Raw genomic sequence first — 18,398 nt, 5'->3', positions numbered from 1 at the left:
CCAAAAAATATATATATATGGAGAAAAGGGAACCCTCTTCCACTGCTGATGGGAATGTAAATGGGTGCAGCCACTATGGACAACAGCTGTCACATGATCCAGCCATCATACTCCTGGGCATATACCCAGAGAAAACTCTAATTCAAAAAGATAAAGGCACCCCAATGTTCATAGCAGCTCTGTTTACAATAGCCAAGACATGGAAATAACCTACGTGTCCATCAACAGAGGCATGGATATACATGTGGTACATATATACAATGGAATACTACTCAGCCGTGAAAAAGAGCGAAATAATGCCATTTGCAGCAACGTGGACAGACTCAGAGATGATCATACTAAGCGAAGTGAGTCAGACAGAGAAAGACAAATACCACATGGCATCACTTGTATGTGGAATCTAAAATATAATACAAACGAACTTATTTACAAAAAAAAAACAGACTCACAGACGTAGAGAACAGACTTACAATTACCAAAGGGGAAGGGCAGGAAGGGAGGGGATAAATTAGGAGTCTGGGATTAGCAGATACAAACTACTATATACAAAATAGATAAGCAACAAGGTCCTACTGTATAGCACAGGGAACTATATTCAATATCTTATAATAACCTATGTTGGAGAAGAATATGTAAAAGAATATATATGTATAACTGAATCACTTTGCTGTACACCAGAAACTAACACAACATTGTAAATCAACTATAATTCAATAAAAAAAAGAAAGCCCTCAAATTGTAAAAGTGATAGGAGAAAGAAAAATTCAGATGGGCCAGAGTCACAGAAAACAGAATACCACAAAAACAAAGAAATGGAAGACGAGAGATAAGAGAGTAAGAAAATGTAAGCCAAGAGGTCCACATTTCAACTATTATTAGAGGATTATTGAAAAAGGAGAAAGTGAAAAGAAATTATCAAAGAAATAAAACAAAAACATTTCCCCAAACCCGAAGGACATGAATTACCAGAATGATAAAGCCACTGAATGCCACACCTGGGCACAGCATGTTAACATTTCAAACCACTAGGAACTAAGAGTAGAGCCATGCCTTCAAAACCGAGGAAAAGCGCTTCCCTGGTGGCACAGTGGTTGAGAGTCCGCCTGCCGATGCAGGGGACACGGGTTCGTGCCCCGGTCCGGGAGGATCCCACATGCCGCGGAACAGCTGGGCCCGTGAGCCATGGCCACTGAGCCTGCGCGTCCAGAGCCTGTGCTCCGCAATGGGAGAGGCCGCAACAGTGAGAGGCCCGCGTACCGCAAAAAAAAAAAAAAGAGAAAGACAAATACCGTATGATATCACTTATATTTGGAACCTAAAATACAACACAAATGAACTTATTTACGAAACAGAGTCACAAAAAGAACAGACTTGTGGTTGCTAAGAGGCAGGGGGTTGGGGAGGGATGGACTGGGAGTTTGGGATTAGCAGATACAAACTATTATATATAGAATGAATAAATACCAATGGCCTACTGTATAGCCCAGGGAACTATATTCAATATCCTGTAATAAACCATAATGGAAAAGAATATGAAAAAGAATATATATGTATGACGGAATCACTTTTGCTGTATAGCAGAAATTAACACAACATTGTAAATCAAATATAGTTCAATTAGAGAAAGAGTCAAACCGTTATTCTCAGCTAAGAAGAATATTTTCAGACATTAATTAAATGTTACAGATTAGTTAGGTAAAATGTTGTGACCTACTAGACAATGGGAAAAGGAAAGCTTAGCTAAGTTAAATCCTCATCTTCCACAGTAAGAAGTTAATAAATAATGACTAAATGGGGAAAAACAACCATGAATGGTATGTAATTTAGAATAATCACATTTTTTAAAGTAAATATTAGAAGAGATGGATAAAAATGAAAATAACTGACTCCGAGGTTAGGAATGGGGGAATGAGGTGAGGGTCAAGTGTTTTATAATTAACTTCTTAAACTACATTCTTGATTTTCATTTTTTTAAACATTTAATTGAGGACAAGAAAATAGCAAAAATGAATATCATTCGGAAGACCTGCCCAAGCACCTACTATAACCCTAGCCCTCTCCCTGCCATTACAAGATGAACGACCCCCAAACCCACTAGCCCTGATCTCGGCTCCTCAGAAGATCTGGCCCCGCCAGGGCCACCGCGCCAACCGTCACCCTCCCCACGCTCCACTGCAGGGACCCCACAGCCCGTCCTTTCAGCTCACTACATCAGGTAAGCAAACTCTGAACCCCACTGCCCCGCCCCCAGGACTTACGACCCACTCTCTCTCTGTCCCTCTCCCCGTCCTCACGCCCTCTTACCAGCCTCAATCCCATCACATAAACCAAGCCCCGACACTTCTCCTCCATCTAAGCACTTGCTGGCCAAACCCCTCCCTGCTGAGTCCAATTCATGGTCAACTGGCAGGTGAGCCTGGAGAGCTGAGCGTGCCTGGTGACACACCCCCCAGCTCTGCTGGGCTGGCCTCACATGTGAAACCCAGGGAGGTCCTGTCAGCTCTTCCCAGGGGCCCCCTCACAGCTTCTCCTCCAACACCTCCTCCCTCCCCCATCACTGGTGGCTGGGGCGCCTGTTCCCTCACCAGCACCACCTCCCCCTGCACCTCTGCCCCTCCGCTTTCCCCCTGGCCCTTGTCATTCCCATCAGCCAACAAACACGGTCTACCTCCCACCTCCTAGCAGGTCCTCACCTTTCTTGCCTGGTTCAGAGCCTCCTAACCGGTCTCCCCTGCTCTTCTCAACACAGCAGTCAGGAGTTCTCCCCAGAGGTAAGTCCCGCCTCTGCTCACCCTGCACTGGCTCGGCCTGTCACACAGGGTGAAAGACAGTTCTCCTAACCGGCTCCGAGATCCCCACCATGCACCTCTCCCCGTCCCCCGGCTCTGAAGTCCAGCCCCTGTGGCCTCCCCACCTGCCCACCAGCACTCCAGGGACACCTGACCCCCAGCTTCCCTATCTGAATTGCAACCCCCTTTTATTTTTCCCTTTATTTTCCCCTTAATATAGTATGTGATGCACTGTACATTATACTTATTTATAACGTCTACCTCACTAGAACGTAAGCCACATGCGAGCACTCTTATCGGTTTTTTTGCTCACTGTGTAAAACAGGAACCCAGTAATTTGCTGAGCAAATGAATTAATCTTAAAAAAGCGTTCCTGACCCCACTGTGATAGGAAGAATGCCCCCCCAAAGACACCCACACCCCAATACTAGGATCCCGTGAGCTACCTTCCAGGGCAAAAGGAACTCTGCAGATGTCACTAAGGCTGGGGAATGACCCGGGTCATGCAAGCAGCCCAGTCTACTCGCAAGAGCCCTCCGAGCGGAGGCTCTCCCTGCCTGGAGGGAGAGGTCAGGGAGATCCACATCTGGAGAGGGACTCCCCTGAGGGGTCCGGGGAGGGGCCGCGAGAGAAGGCGTGTGGGACCGAGCGGAAGCAGCGTCACCCAGTCTCCAGAAGGGACCCTGGTTTCAGCCTGGGAGACAGGCAGAGCACCCTGCTGCCAGGCCGTGCCCACTTCTGATGCGCACAACACGAGTCGTTACAGCGGTGCTGCTGAACGCTGCTAAAAGCATGCTCCAGTGTCAGGGCAGCGACAGGGGCCAACCTGCCCTCCACCCTCTGCGTCACCACCTCTTTGCAGCAAAGCTCCAAGAGAGCTGAGACTCTCATTTCCCAATTCTTCTCTTGTAAACCACCCCGTCGGGCTCAGCCCTGCTCAGTCCTCTCCTGTGACCCACCTGACCAGCCCTCCTCGCTGGCCCAGGCTGCCCAGCCGCTTAGGGCTGGCACGTCGGGAGCTCTGGCCGTCCGCCTGGAGAGCTGGCCCAGCACTGTGGTTCAGAAGAAAGACCTGGAGCCCAGCAGCTTGGGTCTGGGGCCTCGCTCAACCACTCCAGAGACAGGGCCTTGGGCTCCTGGGCCTCGGCTCCCTCCTCCATGAAACAGGAAGGAACTTAGTGCCTGCTATACAGTATCATCATGAAGGTCAGATGTGTAAACAAAGGTAAAGTGCTTGTGATATTTCCACCCCCTCGGTCAGCTTCCCAGGTCGGCTTCCCAGTCTCCTGGTATCAAAAGCCACCTATAAACAATGCAGCTGTAGTCTTACCTCTAGCTCAGACCTTGCCTCTGAATTCGTCTTGGCTGTCTAACTCCCCAAAACCTACTGGCCAGAAACAGGGATAGGATTTACCCTCCCACCTTAGGCAACTAAAAACCTGAACAAAATTATATGAAACAATAGTTTTCAGACACTGGACAACTGACTATGGAAAACAGCGGTCACTGAGAGTGAGGAAACAAACAAGAGGAGCCTTACGACTGCCCGGCTCACTGCCTAGGGACAGGGGACCCAAATGGAGCCCAGAGGTGTCACTGAAGTGAGGAGACGGGCACAGGAGGCTAGAACGCACATTCTTGTGAGAGCGGACAAAGTAAACGAGAAAAACCCATCTTGTCATTTATTCTGTCTGTCTACTCTCACAAGAATTTAAGTTTCTGAAAGTACAGGGATTTTGTCCATTTGGTTAAGCACTGAATCCCCGGTACCTAGAATAATGCCAGCACACAATGGGTACCCAAAAGATTTCTCAAATGGATGAATGAATTAAACAATTATGTCAAAAAATAGAATCCAGAAAAATAAAGAAATAAATTTTGAAATACACACCTTCAAAACACCCTTCACTCTTGGGGTTGTATCAGAATTATAGCAAAACAACAAGAACATAATATGAAAAACAGTGTTTCCTTGGCTACTTAAAAAGCAGATTTATATTAGATCTACAGCAAATGCTACATCAGAGAATGCACATCAGACAGACATCAGCTCCAACAAAAGAGCATCTCCTCCCTCTGTGACCAGCTTTCCCGTAAGACAGTTCAGGAAGCCATAGACGCAAGGGACCTACGGCCCCACCCCATGGACGACAACCTCAGAAAAGCCAAGCCTCGGGAACTGAACGACTCAGCACCAACGGACCCTCAGACAATCACCCTCCCACCTCCCTCTTCCTCCACGTTCTCAGTGCTGGGAAAGCTGGCCGTGCTACTCCAGGCAAGGACGACTCAAACTGTAGTAAAGTAATGAGGCGACGGCAGTTTGAGCCCGGGAATGAACTGAACAGAAGCTGCAAGCTAACGGACAGAAGTCCCTGAGACTGTGAGAAATGTGCCCCAGGGAAGGAGGGCTTATGCAGACCGCTTGGCCCAAGTCAGCACGCGCTCCATCCCAGGAGACTCGCTCTCACAGGCACAGTGAGGTTCAAAAGGTTCTGATCTGGTTGTACTGTACAAGACTCCCTCCCCCCAAAAAACAGCTACTGAACTGTATTTTTCAATAGCAATAAATGCAATCCAAAAGTATTCCAAAATACTCATTTTCTGGCTCTAATTTTCCTACTGTGCTTTAAAACACTATTCAACATCAACATAGTGCCCTTTTTCAATGCTGTTCAAACGGCAACAGAAACACATAACTGCCCTCTCAACCCCATCACACAAAGGCAGGCCGGCCACAGAAAAAGCAAAACACAAATCCCCACAGCAGGGCCCGCCCTAAGGAGCTCAAGGTGCTCTAAGTACACTAAATAATCCTCACGTCACCCTTCTGCTGCCGTCAGAAAGGATTTTAAAGGAAAAAACAGACCTTGCAATGCAAAATACAAGCCAGCAACCCAATTAGGATTCTGGTCTCCACACTTTTAAGCAATCCTGCAGATAGGGGCAGGTGGAAAGAACCGCACACGGGAAACATCCCGAATACAAGGAGAGGGCTGAACGCAAAACCACTGCAAGTCTCACTGGGGTTTTTTTGTTTGTCTGTTTGTTTGTTATGGCCGCGCTGCATGGCTTGCAGGATCTTAGTTCCCCGACCAGGGCTCAAATCTGGGCCCTCGTCAGTGAAAGCACCGGACTGCCAGGGCATTCCCTCACTGGGTTTAAATGTTGGGCAAAATGAAGACTCCAGGCTGTCTAAGGCCACAATTTGCAAAAGTGGAAAAGAAAAAGGGACAGAATCAGGATCTGACCCAAACCACTGGCCAGAAGTTTCTGCCTTAATGAACACATCCAGCAGTCAGCCAGCCACTCCCTGTTTCCTGAGGTACCAGGAGGCTAAGGGAGTTACACGGGGCCAGAGCCGCGCCAGGGAAGAGGGGGTCAGCCTCCCTGCATAGGGGTTCCTCTCTTTCCTGGGCACAGGGCAGCTGCAGGCGCATCACTGCCCTCCTTAAATCCGTCGCACCCCGACTCACACAAACTGCAAGGGCCAGACCACGGGCCCACCCCACAGCTGAGTGTCTCCCGCCGTCCCCGCTGGCGCCTCCCACAGAAGCCTCGGTGGCCCCGCTTCCCTCGCTCTCATCTAGGTGGTCACGAGCCCTGGCCCTCCTCAGCTGCCGACAGTGCTGCGCAGAGGCTGTGCCCAGTGGGCAGTGACAGCGCCTGGGGCTGGGCTGGGCCTCGCCTCTCCCCTGCTGGCACCCCACAGCGCCATCCCCATACCCTTCTAGGTCCTCTTCCCAAGTCGGTCTCCAAGGCACCGCTTTAAAACAGGGCCGCTTCCTCCTCACAAGGTCTTTATTCAACGCACCTTGGCTGAACCCTTACAACCCTCTCCCCAGCACAGAGGGCGAGAGCTTATCTCCTCACACAGCCTCAGCTCCCACCCCCAAGAGGGAATGGCCACTGGAACCTATCCTGCAATTCTCCTCCTAATAAAATGACACGTTTCAACGTGTCAACCTTCATACCAAAGTCAGGAAGATTCTGAAGAGGGAAAACGCCGAAATCAGTAAATACAGTTTTGTAATCCAACATTTTAGGCGTCACGTGGCCTAGTGGAAATTGCTCATTTCTGTTTTGCAGCGAGTATCATCCCGTTTACCGTGCTGAGCTGTCAGCGAAGTCATTTAACTCACTCCGCGCTGCAGCCGCCAGAGGCTGACAGAAGGCATGGACATTGTGGCTCCCAATGCGGCGTCCGTGTCCAACGCCCGTGCTGACCAGAGGGAGGGGCAGGATGGGAGGGGTGCGTGCCTGTCGCAGGAGTCCTGAGCACAGGAGGTGCTCGATACACACGGACATGCTGGTGGGAACTCACCTCCCACCCTGTCTGTCTGTCTGTCTGCAAGCACCTCAGGAGACCAGGGCTGCGTGCTCCATTTCTCAGAACCCCAGCAGCATTTCCACAACAAGCCCAGATGCCACCCATTATCCAAAACCTGAGGCCCACCTTGTCCCGGAACTCAGAACCGCCCAGCTTTTCGGAGGAAGTACAGCATGTGACCGTGGGCCCCCAGGGCGTCCCGGAGGCCAGCTCACAGGGAAGGGACCACGCAGCAAGTCTGCCACAGACTCACAAAAAGACTTTCCATCCTTGGCGGCTTAGAAGTTTTGAAATCTGAGCTCTGGGAGGCCGGCCTTGTGCCCAAGAACCTGCAAGTGACATTCAAGGAACACAGAGGCCCTCCTGCTCAGGGCTCCCGCCAGAACCCCTCTCTCTGGTCACAGTTACGCAAAACGCCTTTTCCCACGGCACTCCTGAATCTTACCCTCGGGTCTAATAGATTTTTTTAAAGCCCAGAAATGCCTTTTAATCCCACAAAGACAGCCTTTCCAATAATTCCGCAACTACAAAATCCTGACACGTGTCGGTGCCAAAAAAAAGAGTGAAAATCATTTTAAGAGGAAAGAAAAGTAATGCTGAGTATGTGGCATGAGAACACTTATCACCAGGCCATTTCAACGTCTCTTAAGAGAAGCAGTGACCCACCCCCACCCCTCCAGAAGAGCCAGAAGGGAAACACAGGGAAGAATACACAGGTATTTCCTAGAAGCAGCAACCACCAGCCTTGGCAGAAACATCCAACCAGACCAAAGCCTTCCTTCCTCCCCCAGCCTGGTGGTCCGTCCCTCCCAGGAGCCTCGTCACATACTTCCTAAATCGGTTTCTAAGGAATGTAAATTATGCAGAAGAGTGCAAAAGAAAATATGCAAGAAGAGCAATTTTTTCAAAAAGTCAGCATTTTTTAAATGTACAGACAAGAGTAAAATGAACCTTAATTTTTTTTTGGGGGGGGTGCATTGGGTCTTCGTTGCTGTGCGTGGGCTTTCTCTAGTTGCGGTGAGCGGAGGCTACTCTTTGTTGCAATGCGCGGGCTTCTCACTGTGGTGGCTTCTCTTGTTGCGGAGCATGGGCTCTAGGTGTGAGGGCTTCAGTAGTTGTGACTCGCGGGCTCTAGAGCGCAGGCTCAGTAGTTGTGGCTCATGGGCTTAGTTGCTCCGCGGCGTGTGGGATCTTCCCGGATCAGGGCCTGAACCCGTGTCCCCTGCATTGGCAGGTGGATTCTTAACCACTGTGCCACCAGGGAAGTCCCCAAGTTAATTTTGGGGGCACTGAATTGGTTCTCTACCTGAGCCACAAAGCTCCACGGAACACGAGGACACGGGCACCTCTCAAATCCTGGGGCACGATCACCGCCACCAGCGCAAAGAGGCGCAGCCCTCCAAGCCCGTCCACCGCAGCGGATCCCAAAGTGAGGCACAGCCCGAGGCAGAGCTCGCTGCAAAGGCGGACATTTAAGAGACTACGTTGTGCGGAAAGGGAAAACGGAGCTGCGATTTTAGAGCTGAAACGCTTCAGTGATACTTCAGCTCCAAACCCACCCGTCCGTGTCAGTGGAGGAGACCGAGCTCCGTGGCCAGGGCCCCGGCTGCCCTCTCCCCACAGAACCCGGCCACCTGGCTCACCCTCACAACAGGGAAGCAGAGCCGGCCGGGCAGGGAGCAGCAGGGACCCCTCTCCCCGCGACTAAGGGCTCAGCTCGGGGCAGCTCCCACCAGAGCTCGCTGTCCGATCCCACCGCCAGCCAGACCTGCTCCTCCTCCCTGCCGTGGGCACACCCGCCAGCCTCGGCCCGCGATGCCCTTCAGCCAGAGCAGGCCCCAGCTGGGCGCTGTCTCCTCATCCACTGGGTGTCGTCTCACGCCACACTGCCAGCCGGGAGGAGTGATGTGGTGGGCCAGACAGACGTGGCCCCCACCCCGTGGGGCTTCCACTGCGGGGGGGGGGGCAGGCCACGGGGCCACGAGCTGCTGACGCTGCTCTGAGGGGAGAGGACAGCGCCGCAGCTGATGAGGGGGTAACAGGACGGCGAGGAAAGCTGGCTCTGAGGAGGGGCCGTATTAAACAGCTGCCCCCCCCACGCCCTCCAAGGGATTAGGCGCATCTTCTTCTTGCAGACGCTCCGTCAAGGAAGACACTGTCTTATTCATGGGTCTACACCAGGGGCTCAGGCTGGGTTGTGCCCTGCAGGGTAACAGCTGGAAACATTTTTGGTTGTCACAACTGCAGCATTTAGGCGGTAGAGACCAGGGGTGCTGCAGAGCACAGGACAGCACCGCACAAGTGATCGGCCCCAAATGCCCCCGTGCGGGGTGGAGAGTCTGTCTACACTCAGTCAACAGCCAAGTCTCCACTATGCGGCAGACCCAGCACAGAACACATCTAGTTTGTAGATGATCACTTGTCCAAGAAAATGGGTTTCAATCTCAATGACCTGCCCAGTGCAATTTTCTTCCATAATGGAAGGACAGATGTGATGGCTAATTTAAGGCGGCTAAGCTTTGGCCCAAGGGGTCTCCTGAAGCAGTAGCACACCCACACTTAGCTTTCCAAGACGCATTACGATTACAAATATTACTGTCTATGAAATCACATTACACAGCAAAGAAAGAGAGAAAGGATACTGCCCGACTGGTAACAGCACAGACCTCAGGGTGTGTTTCCACACCGATTTCTTGCAGAGAAAGGGAAGGAACAGAAAATCTAACCTTCCACAGTCTGGGTCCTCCATCCCAGTCTAAGGAGATGACGGGATCAAGGGAGGGTTCAGGACAACAGCATTTACCAGTAGATCAAGTCACAAGCATTCTTTAAAATACACCGAAACCTCAGGCGTTGAAATCCACAAACGTCTGGTGGATAACAAACAAGAAATAAAACCAGACAGGAAGCTGGCTTTGTGTCTATTTTTTTAATTAGATAAAGGGGACAGCTACCTGAAGCAACAGGAGTTTCTGCGCACCAAAGTCAAATGTATTGGTGGACCAACAGTACACCCACCGGCCCCCCGGCCGTTGCACTTTTTGGGGTGGATTTTTCCACTCCGAGGGGACACATGTCGCTAAGAACCCTGTCCCTGATGGAAGACAGCGAGCAGAGCAGCAGTTCCCCTAAGCCATCCCAACCCCCCACCGCCCGGTGTCCAGATTCCCTCGGGAACGAGTCATTTTAATCAGGGCCTAATAAGCCGCCAGAACCCAGGTCAAGGAGCTGCTTCCCCGGCAAGACGCGGGTTTCGCTAGTCCCACTCCCCGGGAAAAGCCACGCTGTTTTGGAAACCGCTGGGTTAAATGCTCCATTGCTAGAAAGACGGGCCGACTGCTCGAGATGACATCATGCTGGGGAGGGGCTGGGGCTTCGCCAGAAGCCCCTCAGCGGTGCCACAGACCCGGCGCGGCTGCGGAACGCCGCCCTCACCCCCGCACCCCTGACCCCGCACCCCTGACCCCGCCCCCACGACAAGTCCTCATCTCGCTCCCCACCCACCCCCCGCCCGCCAGGTCCGCGCCCCGGACCCCAGCCCCCAACCCCCGGACCCCCGCCCGCCAGGTCCGCGCCCCCGACCCCAGCCCCCAACCGCAGGACCCCCGCCAGCCAGGTCTGCGCCCCGGACCCCAGCCCCCAACCCCCGGACTCCCGCCCGCCAGGTCCGCGCCCCGGACCCCAGCCCTCAACCCCCGGACCCCCGCCCGCCAGGGCCGCGCCCCGGACCCTAGCCGCCGAAGGCCCCCGCCGGCCAGCCCTTCACCCCGGCCTGCGCCCCCAACCCACGCAGGCCGGGTCCGCTCCCCGCCACTCACAGTTACGGATGTCCGAGATGAAGACCGCCAGGCCCCGCATCCCGTCCCCCTTCGACACTGCCGGCATCTTCGGGCCCGGGGAGCGGCCTGGGCAGGCGGGCCCGGAGCAGGAGCGAGCCGCGGGCCGCGGGAGCGGGAGCGGGAGCGAGAGCGGGGAGGAGCCGCCTCAGCCGAGCCACCCCAGGCTGCAGCGCCGCTTTCGGGGCCGCCGCCGCGCGCGCGCGCACGCACGCACGCTCGCAGCCCCACGCACGCGCACGCTCGCTCGCGCGGCCACAGATGGCGGCCGCGGCGCGGGAGCGAGCACGTCGGTGGCGGGCCCATAAAGGCAAGCGCGGGGCGGCCCAGAAGACCGACGCCGCGCGCGGGGCTGCGCTGGGAGTTGCGGGTTCTCTTGCCCGGGGCCACCGACCCCCCGACCCCGCCCACCAGGCTCCACCGAGCCGGATCCCCAGTACCCTGACTCCCACCAGAGACCTCAGCGCCCGACCCCTGACCGGGACGCACCGCCGCCCTGACCCCACCGCCCCGACCCTCCCCCCAGACCTCTCACCGCCCTGCCCAGCCGAGGTCCTGGGGCAGCTGCCGGCCTTGGGGGACCAGTCTCCATCAGAGCTCTGGGGGCCTGCGGCACATCACCTGGGCTGTGCAGAGCCAGCGCCTTTCTTTACAGAGGGCGAGCGGAGAAAACTCTCCACCGCCATCCCTTGACAGCACCAGGTGACCAGGGCCCAGTCTTGAATCCGATTCCTCACTGACCAACCACACCCTTTGCCACTGTTGGCACCACGAACCTCTGCAGCCTGGGGAGGTGGAGGTGAGGACGGCCACTGCGGCCCACCTGCGGCACACTGCAGGGCCCTAGGCAGGCACAGAATCCAGGGAGTTTGGCGAGCAAGGGGCCCTGCTGAGCTCTCCTTCATGAAGCAGAATGGCTTTGAAGAGGATCCTTCCTCATCTGGGATCACCCAGGCCCTGTACCTGGAACCAGCCCAGACCCACCCTGGCTCACTTCCTCAGTTCCCGCTGAGAGGCCAGGCCCGGGTGGACCCTGGCCAGGAGGACGAAGCCCCCAGGCTCTGGTCCTTTGGGACCCCTGGGGGGAGCCAGAAGCCATGGAGACCCGAATCCTTATAAGGCGGAAATTTCACCACCTTCCAAGACCCTCCGAAGGGCTGGCCAGCAGAGGGCTTCCTGAGGGAGAGACCCCTAGGGCCTGCTTCCCCAGGCCGGGAGATTATCTACCACAGCCAGGCCAGGGGACTCAGGAGGAGGAGACTGTGACCCACCCCTGGCAGCCACTCACAGGGCGGGGCAATGCAGAGAGGCTGCAGGGGCTCATGCAGGGCATGGACAGAGGGCAAGCTCAGCCCAGGGTGCAGGGGCTTCTGGGAGGAGGGGCTTGGAGATGGGCAGGCATCCCACCCCCTCTCACTGCTGACCCTGGACTTCCCAAGCCTCCTGGGATTGCTTCCCACCAGCGTGTGTGTATGTTGTGGGGTGGTCCCAGAGCCTGATGAGACACACAGCTGGCTGTGCGAAAGCCCCCAGCCTCCTGCCTCCTGCCCCGCCTTCACCGCCCTGCAGATCACTTAGTCGTCAGGCTTCGGGCCTGAGTCGATGCGGCCCTCCCTGACCACGGTCACTCAGCGAGGGGCAGGTCACTTTCGGCAGCATGCAGTGCTTCGTTTCTTGGGTTGTGTGAACTGGACATGTGTCCCATTGTAGCCATTGCTGGTTCCCAGGCTCTCCTTCCGTGTCTAGCGGGAGGGGAGGGCCCCAACACTTGCATCGTAAAGGAGAAGAAATGAAAGCCAGGGAGCCCAGAGCCCGGAGCCATGGTGTCCAGGGGGCTCCTGTGGCGTTAGCTGGCTGTGTCTCCACTTGTACCTGGGCCTGTCAGTTTTATGAGTGACCCAGTTTCCTTCCCATATCTCTGGAGTGCGTTGCAGACAATAACCTTCCAGAAAATTGGGGTTAGCAGCCTGGTCCAGGCGTGGCTAGAGGCCCTGAGCAGCCATGCGTGTTCAGGGACAGGATGTGGCGTCCTGGGGCCCCAGTGGCTACCTGTGTTGACCAGGAATGATATGCCAATGATATGAACTCTGTGGTGGGTGGGGACTTCGAAGGAAGCCCAACCACCTAGCGGACAGGGATGGGCTCAAGCCCCTGACCGCTCACCTTAGGGAGGTGGGAACCTGCCTATGACAGCGGGGCTCCTCTCTCGCAGCCATAAAACTGAGCCCAGAGCCACACACGGCAGATTCGGATTGTTACAAAAGAGACACAGATGGCACAGTGGTTAAGAATCCACCTGCCAGTGCAGGGCACATGGGTTCGAGCCCTGGTCCGGGAAGATCCCACATGCCGTGGAGCAACTAAGCTCATGAGCCATAACTACTGAGCCCGTGTGCTGCAACTACTGAAGCCCATGCACCTAGAGTCCGTGCTCTGCAACAAGAGAAGCCACCACAATGAGAAGCCTGCACACCGCAACAAAGACCCAACACAACCAAAAATAAATAAATAAATAAATTTATTTATTTAAAAAAAAAGAGAGACACAGAAGGTGAATCTATGGCCTCCCCGGCTGTGCTCAGTAAAAGCTGGCACACTGGTGGGGCCCAGAGAAGGGGGGTAGGGGGAATATGGCAGACCAGGGGACCCCAACCCCTACTTTCCAGGAGCCCCCATCACCCTTCACAGCCCCTTTCCCCTCTCTGGGCAAAGTTGTCCCCATACCTGAAGACCATGTCATGACATCCCTTGAAGGGGTTACTTTGTGAGAGGAAAGGCAGCTCCCCGCAAAGCTCCCTGGCCTGGCTCCATCCCTTACGACCTGGGAGAGTCAAGTCCCAACACAAAGTCAAACCCAGGGACTTCCCTGGTGGCACCATGGTTAAGAATCCGCCTGCCAATGCAGGTGACATGGGTTCAAGCCCCGGTCTGGGAAGATCCCACATGCCACAGAGCAACTAAGCTTGTGTGCCACAACTACTGAGCCTACGTGCCACAACTACTGAAGCCTGCATGCCTAAAGCCCGTGCTCCGCAACAAAAGAAGCCACCGCAATGAGAAGCCCACACACTGCAACAAAGAGTCAAAGAGTAACCCCTGCGCACAGCAACGAAGACCCAATGCAGCCAAAAATACATACATACGTACATAAATAAATAAATACATGAATAAATAAATTTATTAAAATTAAAAAAAGTCAGACCCGGATTGGAAAGGCTTAGCTGCCAGGAGAACTGTGGGAAGTTGAGTTTCTGTTGACCGAACTCTGCAGAATGTGTGTAGGATGGATTCTGAGAGAGTGGACCAGTCCCACAGGGCACCCAGCGATCTGGGTCAGCTGAGTCTGCCTGGGCAGCCGACTGCCTGGAAGCTGGACTCAGTGGCCCTGTGTTAAAACAAGGTTGAGATGCCAGAAATTCCTGCATATGATGTAGAGAAAGGAATTCAGAGATGTATTATCTCCCAGTTCTGGAGGCTGGAAGTTGTTGATCAAGGTGTCCTCAGGGCTGGTTCCTTCTGAGGCTGTAACTGAGGATCTGACCCAGACCTCTGTCCTCGGCTTGTAGACGGCCCTCTGTGCCCTGTGTCTCTTCACACCATCTTCCCTCGATGCATGTCTCTCTCTGTGTCCAAATTTCCCCTTTTAACAAAGACACCAGTCATGTTGGACCCGGGGCCCATCTTACCCAGCAGGAACTCATCTGAATTAATTACATCTGCAACAACCCCAAATAAGGTCCCATTCTGAGGAGTTCAACATGTGAACTTTCAGGGGACACAATTCAACCCAAAACACACGTTTGGTGACATGATTTTGAATCCTCGCCCCTCCTTTTCCATCCTACCTACTTGGAGCACGGTTCTGGTGGCTGGAGCTCCATTTTGGACCACACCCTGCACTGCGCTAGCTCGCAAGCTGCCCGTGTTTGTGCCACAGTGGCTGGGGGCTCTGCTACACCGGCCGAACCTAGATACTAATTGACACCTATTGCCATGCCCGAGGGTTCTGTGCCATTGGGGTTCCTGGTGCTCTAGGGGCCTGGGACATGTCGGGATGCCCCCCACCATCCTGTCCTGTGGCTTGTCATCAAGACCACTTCACGTCCATTCCCCTTGGGCTTGAAGGGGCCTTCCAAGCACTGTCAATCATCAGCCTCAGGAGCAACGCAGCTGATGACGCCAACCCGGGAGGGGTGGAGCACCCCCCCACCATGCTGCCAGTTCAGGCATCCTGCTCACCCCCAGAGCAGGGAACCATGACCTCCGGTCTCCCTAAGGTACCTGTTGAAAAATACACCCCTTGACCTTAAAGGCCGGGTCAGCCATGCTGGCAGCCAGCCAGCCAGACTGAATGGGCCTCATATTATAGGGTGTTTTGTGGCATCTCAGGCCAACATTCACCCACTGCAGCTCCTTCCTCTAAGGGCCCAGCCAGGGTGGGCTGATGGAATATAACCCAATTTTAAGATTAGCCTGAGAAAAACAACTTTAGGAAAGAAAACATACCTAAAAATATCAGTTCAGGCCTTTGAGCACCACTAGAGTAGTTTCCTGCGGCTGCTATAAGAGATAACCACGAAGCTGATGGTTTAGGAACAGCAGAAATGGATTCTCTCCCGGTTCTAGAGGCCGGAAGTCCAAGATCAAGATGTGTGCAGGGTTGGTGCCCCTGGAGGCTCTGAGGGGGACTCCATTTCCCGCCTCGTCTAGCTTCTGGGGGCTGCGGGACCACTCAGCCCGTGGCCTTCTCCCCTGCGCCTGTATGTTGGACCTTCCTCTCTCTCCTCTTATAAGGATCCCAGTCATTGGACTGAGGTCTCACCCTAAATCCAAGATGAACTCCTCCCGAGATCCTAAGTCACATCCGCAGAGACTCTATTTCCAAAAAAGGTCACCATCACAGGTGCTGCGGCAGGGACGTGGACAGCCTCCCAGGGTCCACCACTCCACGTGCCCCATGACAGCCACCAAGAAATGCTGCCCATTTGGCTTCGTTGACACACATACCACCCCTCCCCTTCATTATGGGGTATTTTCACGTGGGTTGTGGGATGACGAGAAGCATTAAAACCCATGACTGACACCACAGAGCACGCAACCCTGTGCACGGCCACTTGCCCATCGCAGAAGCCTACCTCGGGGCTTAGCACCTGCCCGGCCACTGACTGGACACCTACATGCCAGACAGCACAAGATGCCCAAGTCACAGCAGTCACCCCGGTCCTGGCCAGATGGGCTGGTGGGGGTGGGACAGAGCAGATCTGCTGTGCTGGCTCTGGAGCCATATCTGGAAGCTTCCGCCGCACATGACACGCCCTGCTCCCTCTCCCTTCTTGCTCTGGACTTTGCTTATCCCAGCACCAAGGGAGGGTGTCTCCATCCATGAGCTGGAGAAGGGCTCGGCAGCAGGAAATCCTTGCATGCGTCCCTCTTCCTGGCCCTCCGGCCTCAAAGCTGAATGTTTCTTGGCCCAGGAGTGATAGGACAGTGATAGTGGCTTGGGCCCTGCCCTTGGCGTGACCCCCGGCCAAGCCTTCCCCATTAAAATAGGACAAGTCACGGGTGGCCCCTGCCAGGAAAACAACTTACCTTGTGCTGACTTGGCAAATGAAGAGAGGCTCAGGGTTGCCCACGGGGCCAGGGACCCCATCCTCGCCCTACCCGGGAGCACTGGCCACCCCAGGGAAGACACAGGCCTGACCCCAGAAGCCCCACGGCCACCGGGCACCTCCAGCAACAAAGTATGAGTGCTCTTGGGGTGTCGTCCAGGTACTGGGCTCCCCATAGTAAGACAGAGATGCCATCCAGGCCCTCCTGGAGAGGCAGCCTCAGACTGGGGATCCTCGGCTGGCCGGGTGGCCCCGAAGTGGGGTGCTCTGGCCCTGCAGGTGTCCCCAGAACATGGGGGAGGGGCCCAGTGGCAGCAGGAGAGCTTGCCTCTGAAGGCCCCTCCACGGGGCCTGTATCTGCCCTTGCGTGTCCTCTGGTGCCCACTGCGACAGGCGGGGGGCAAGGAGGAGGATGGAGCAAGCGTGGGCCAGACCTGGGCTCGCAGCACAGAGCGTGGACCTGGCAGGGCAGGCAGCTCCTCAGGCTGCCAGGGCCTGAGGAAGGGCCAGGGATGGGGGCTGAGGGTTAGGGTTTCGGGCCTGAGCAAGGCGTTTATACTCAGATTTACATTAAATTTAAATAATCAGGATTCGACTTATTAAAGTTATAATTTCAAAACCTAATTTTTTAACCTGCTAAGTTCCGTTTTACAAGCCCTTATGCCCTTCACGAGCCTAGCAGGTTTTATGGTTGTTTTTAAGGGGCCTCTGCATAATATGCTGTGCCATCGACAATCTCAAGCATTTTCAGCATTTCAACCTGAACTTATAACTTAAGTGTCTTTCACTTCCATTTATGTACTCTAGCTTGTCTGAACGGACAACAAAATCTCGGGTGCTTCAAGAACTCATACACTCGATAGATTAAATATTTAAAATGGTGAACCCCAAGTTGTCTCAAATGTTCCAGGAACACACACTACCAAATGTGTCCAAGTTTCACTTCATCTGTAAATGCTAACACTTCGGTTCAGATTCTCTTCAACCTTCCTGTGCCTCATTCTAAATCTTCCTGTGGCTGGACCCATTTAAAGAAGTCAGCTTTCAACCTAGGTGCTGGGGCCCCTTGGCACCAGCTCTGCCAGCTGGGAGACTGACAGCTTTGTGCTCACAACTCCAAAGACCGCCAAACCCTGCCCAGTGGGGGCTCTGAAGAGGGGGTCTGGCGCCAGGTTCGGTGTCCCTCCTTCCCGCCTGCTCTCGGGGTCTGCCGTGCAGGACCAGAGTGACCCCTGAGTGGATTTTGCAATTCTTTTTTTATTTTTTAAAATTTTTATTTATTTATTTATTTTTGACTGCCCTGAGTCTTCGTAGCTGCACTTGGGCTTTCTCCAGTTGCGGCGAGTGAAGGCTACTGTTCGTTGAGGTGCACGGGCTTCTCATTGCGATGGCTTCTCTTGTTGCGGAACACAGGCTCTGGGCGCGCGGGCTTCAGTAGTTGTGGCGCATAGGCTTAGTTGCTCCGTGGCATGTGGGATCTTCCCGGACCAGGGCTCGAACCCGTGTCCCCTGCATTGGCAGGTGGATTCTTAACCACTGGACCACCAGGGAAGTCCAACTTTGCAGTCCTTTAGCTCCAAATATCTCTGCTCTCAAGGGATCCTAAGGCGACTAAATATCTTCCTCACTCAGAGAACTTTGCCCTTGCTGGGATCTCCTTGGCATTCCTAGGGCTGCATCCAGCATTGCCTCCTGGGGCTCTCTCCAGAGCTCTGCCTGACCTGGGGTCACTACCCACAGGTCAGGCCTCAGGGCTGAGCTGGGTGCCAGGAACACAGAGATGCCCAGTGACACTTGACGGTTGGTACGTGACATGCCTCATCACACCCACCAG

At 54.3% G+C, this 18,398-nt stretch overlaps 1 protein-coding gene across 3 annotated transcripts in view; it reads right to left on the bottom strand.

The window, feature by feature from the left end:
• The window catches only part of AP2A2 (adaptor related protein complex 2 subunit alpha 2), a 64,153-nt gene extending 53,019 nt beyond the window's left edge, over window positions 1–11,134 (bottom strand). For all 3 annotated transcript variants that reach the window (XM_079928623.1, XM_079928621.1, XM_079928622.1), the window contains exon 1: window positions 10,938–11,134. In XM_079928623.1, coding sequence (XP_079784749.1) covers window positions 10,938–11,004 — 67 coding nt within the window. In that variant the 5' untranslated portion in view covers window positions 11,005–11,134. The remainder of the gene's footprint in view (window positions 1–10,937) is intronic.
• Between the last annotated feature and the right edge of the window lie 7,264 nt (window positions 11,135–18,398).

The sequence above is a fragment of the Stenella coeruleoalba genome, assembly GCF_951394435.1.
Source record: "Stenella coeruleoalba genome assembly, chromosome: 8".
NCBI classification, from domain to species: domain Eukaryota; kingdom Metazoa; phylum Chordata; class Mammalia; order Artiodactyla; family Delphinidae; genus Stenella; species Stenella coeruleoalba.
This window is presented reverse-complemented; position numbering and strand designations above follow the sequence as displayed.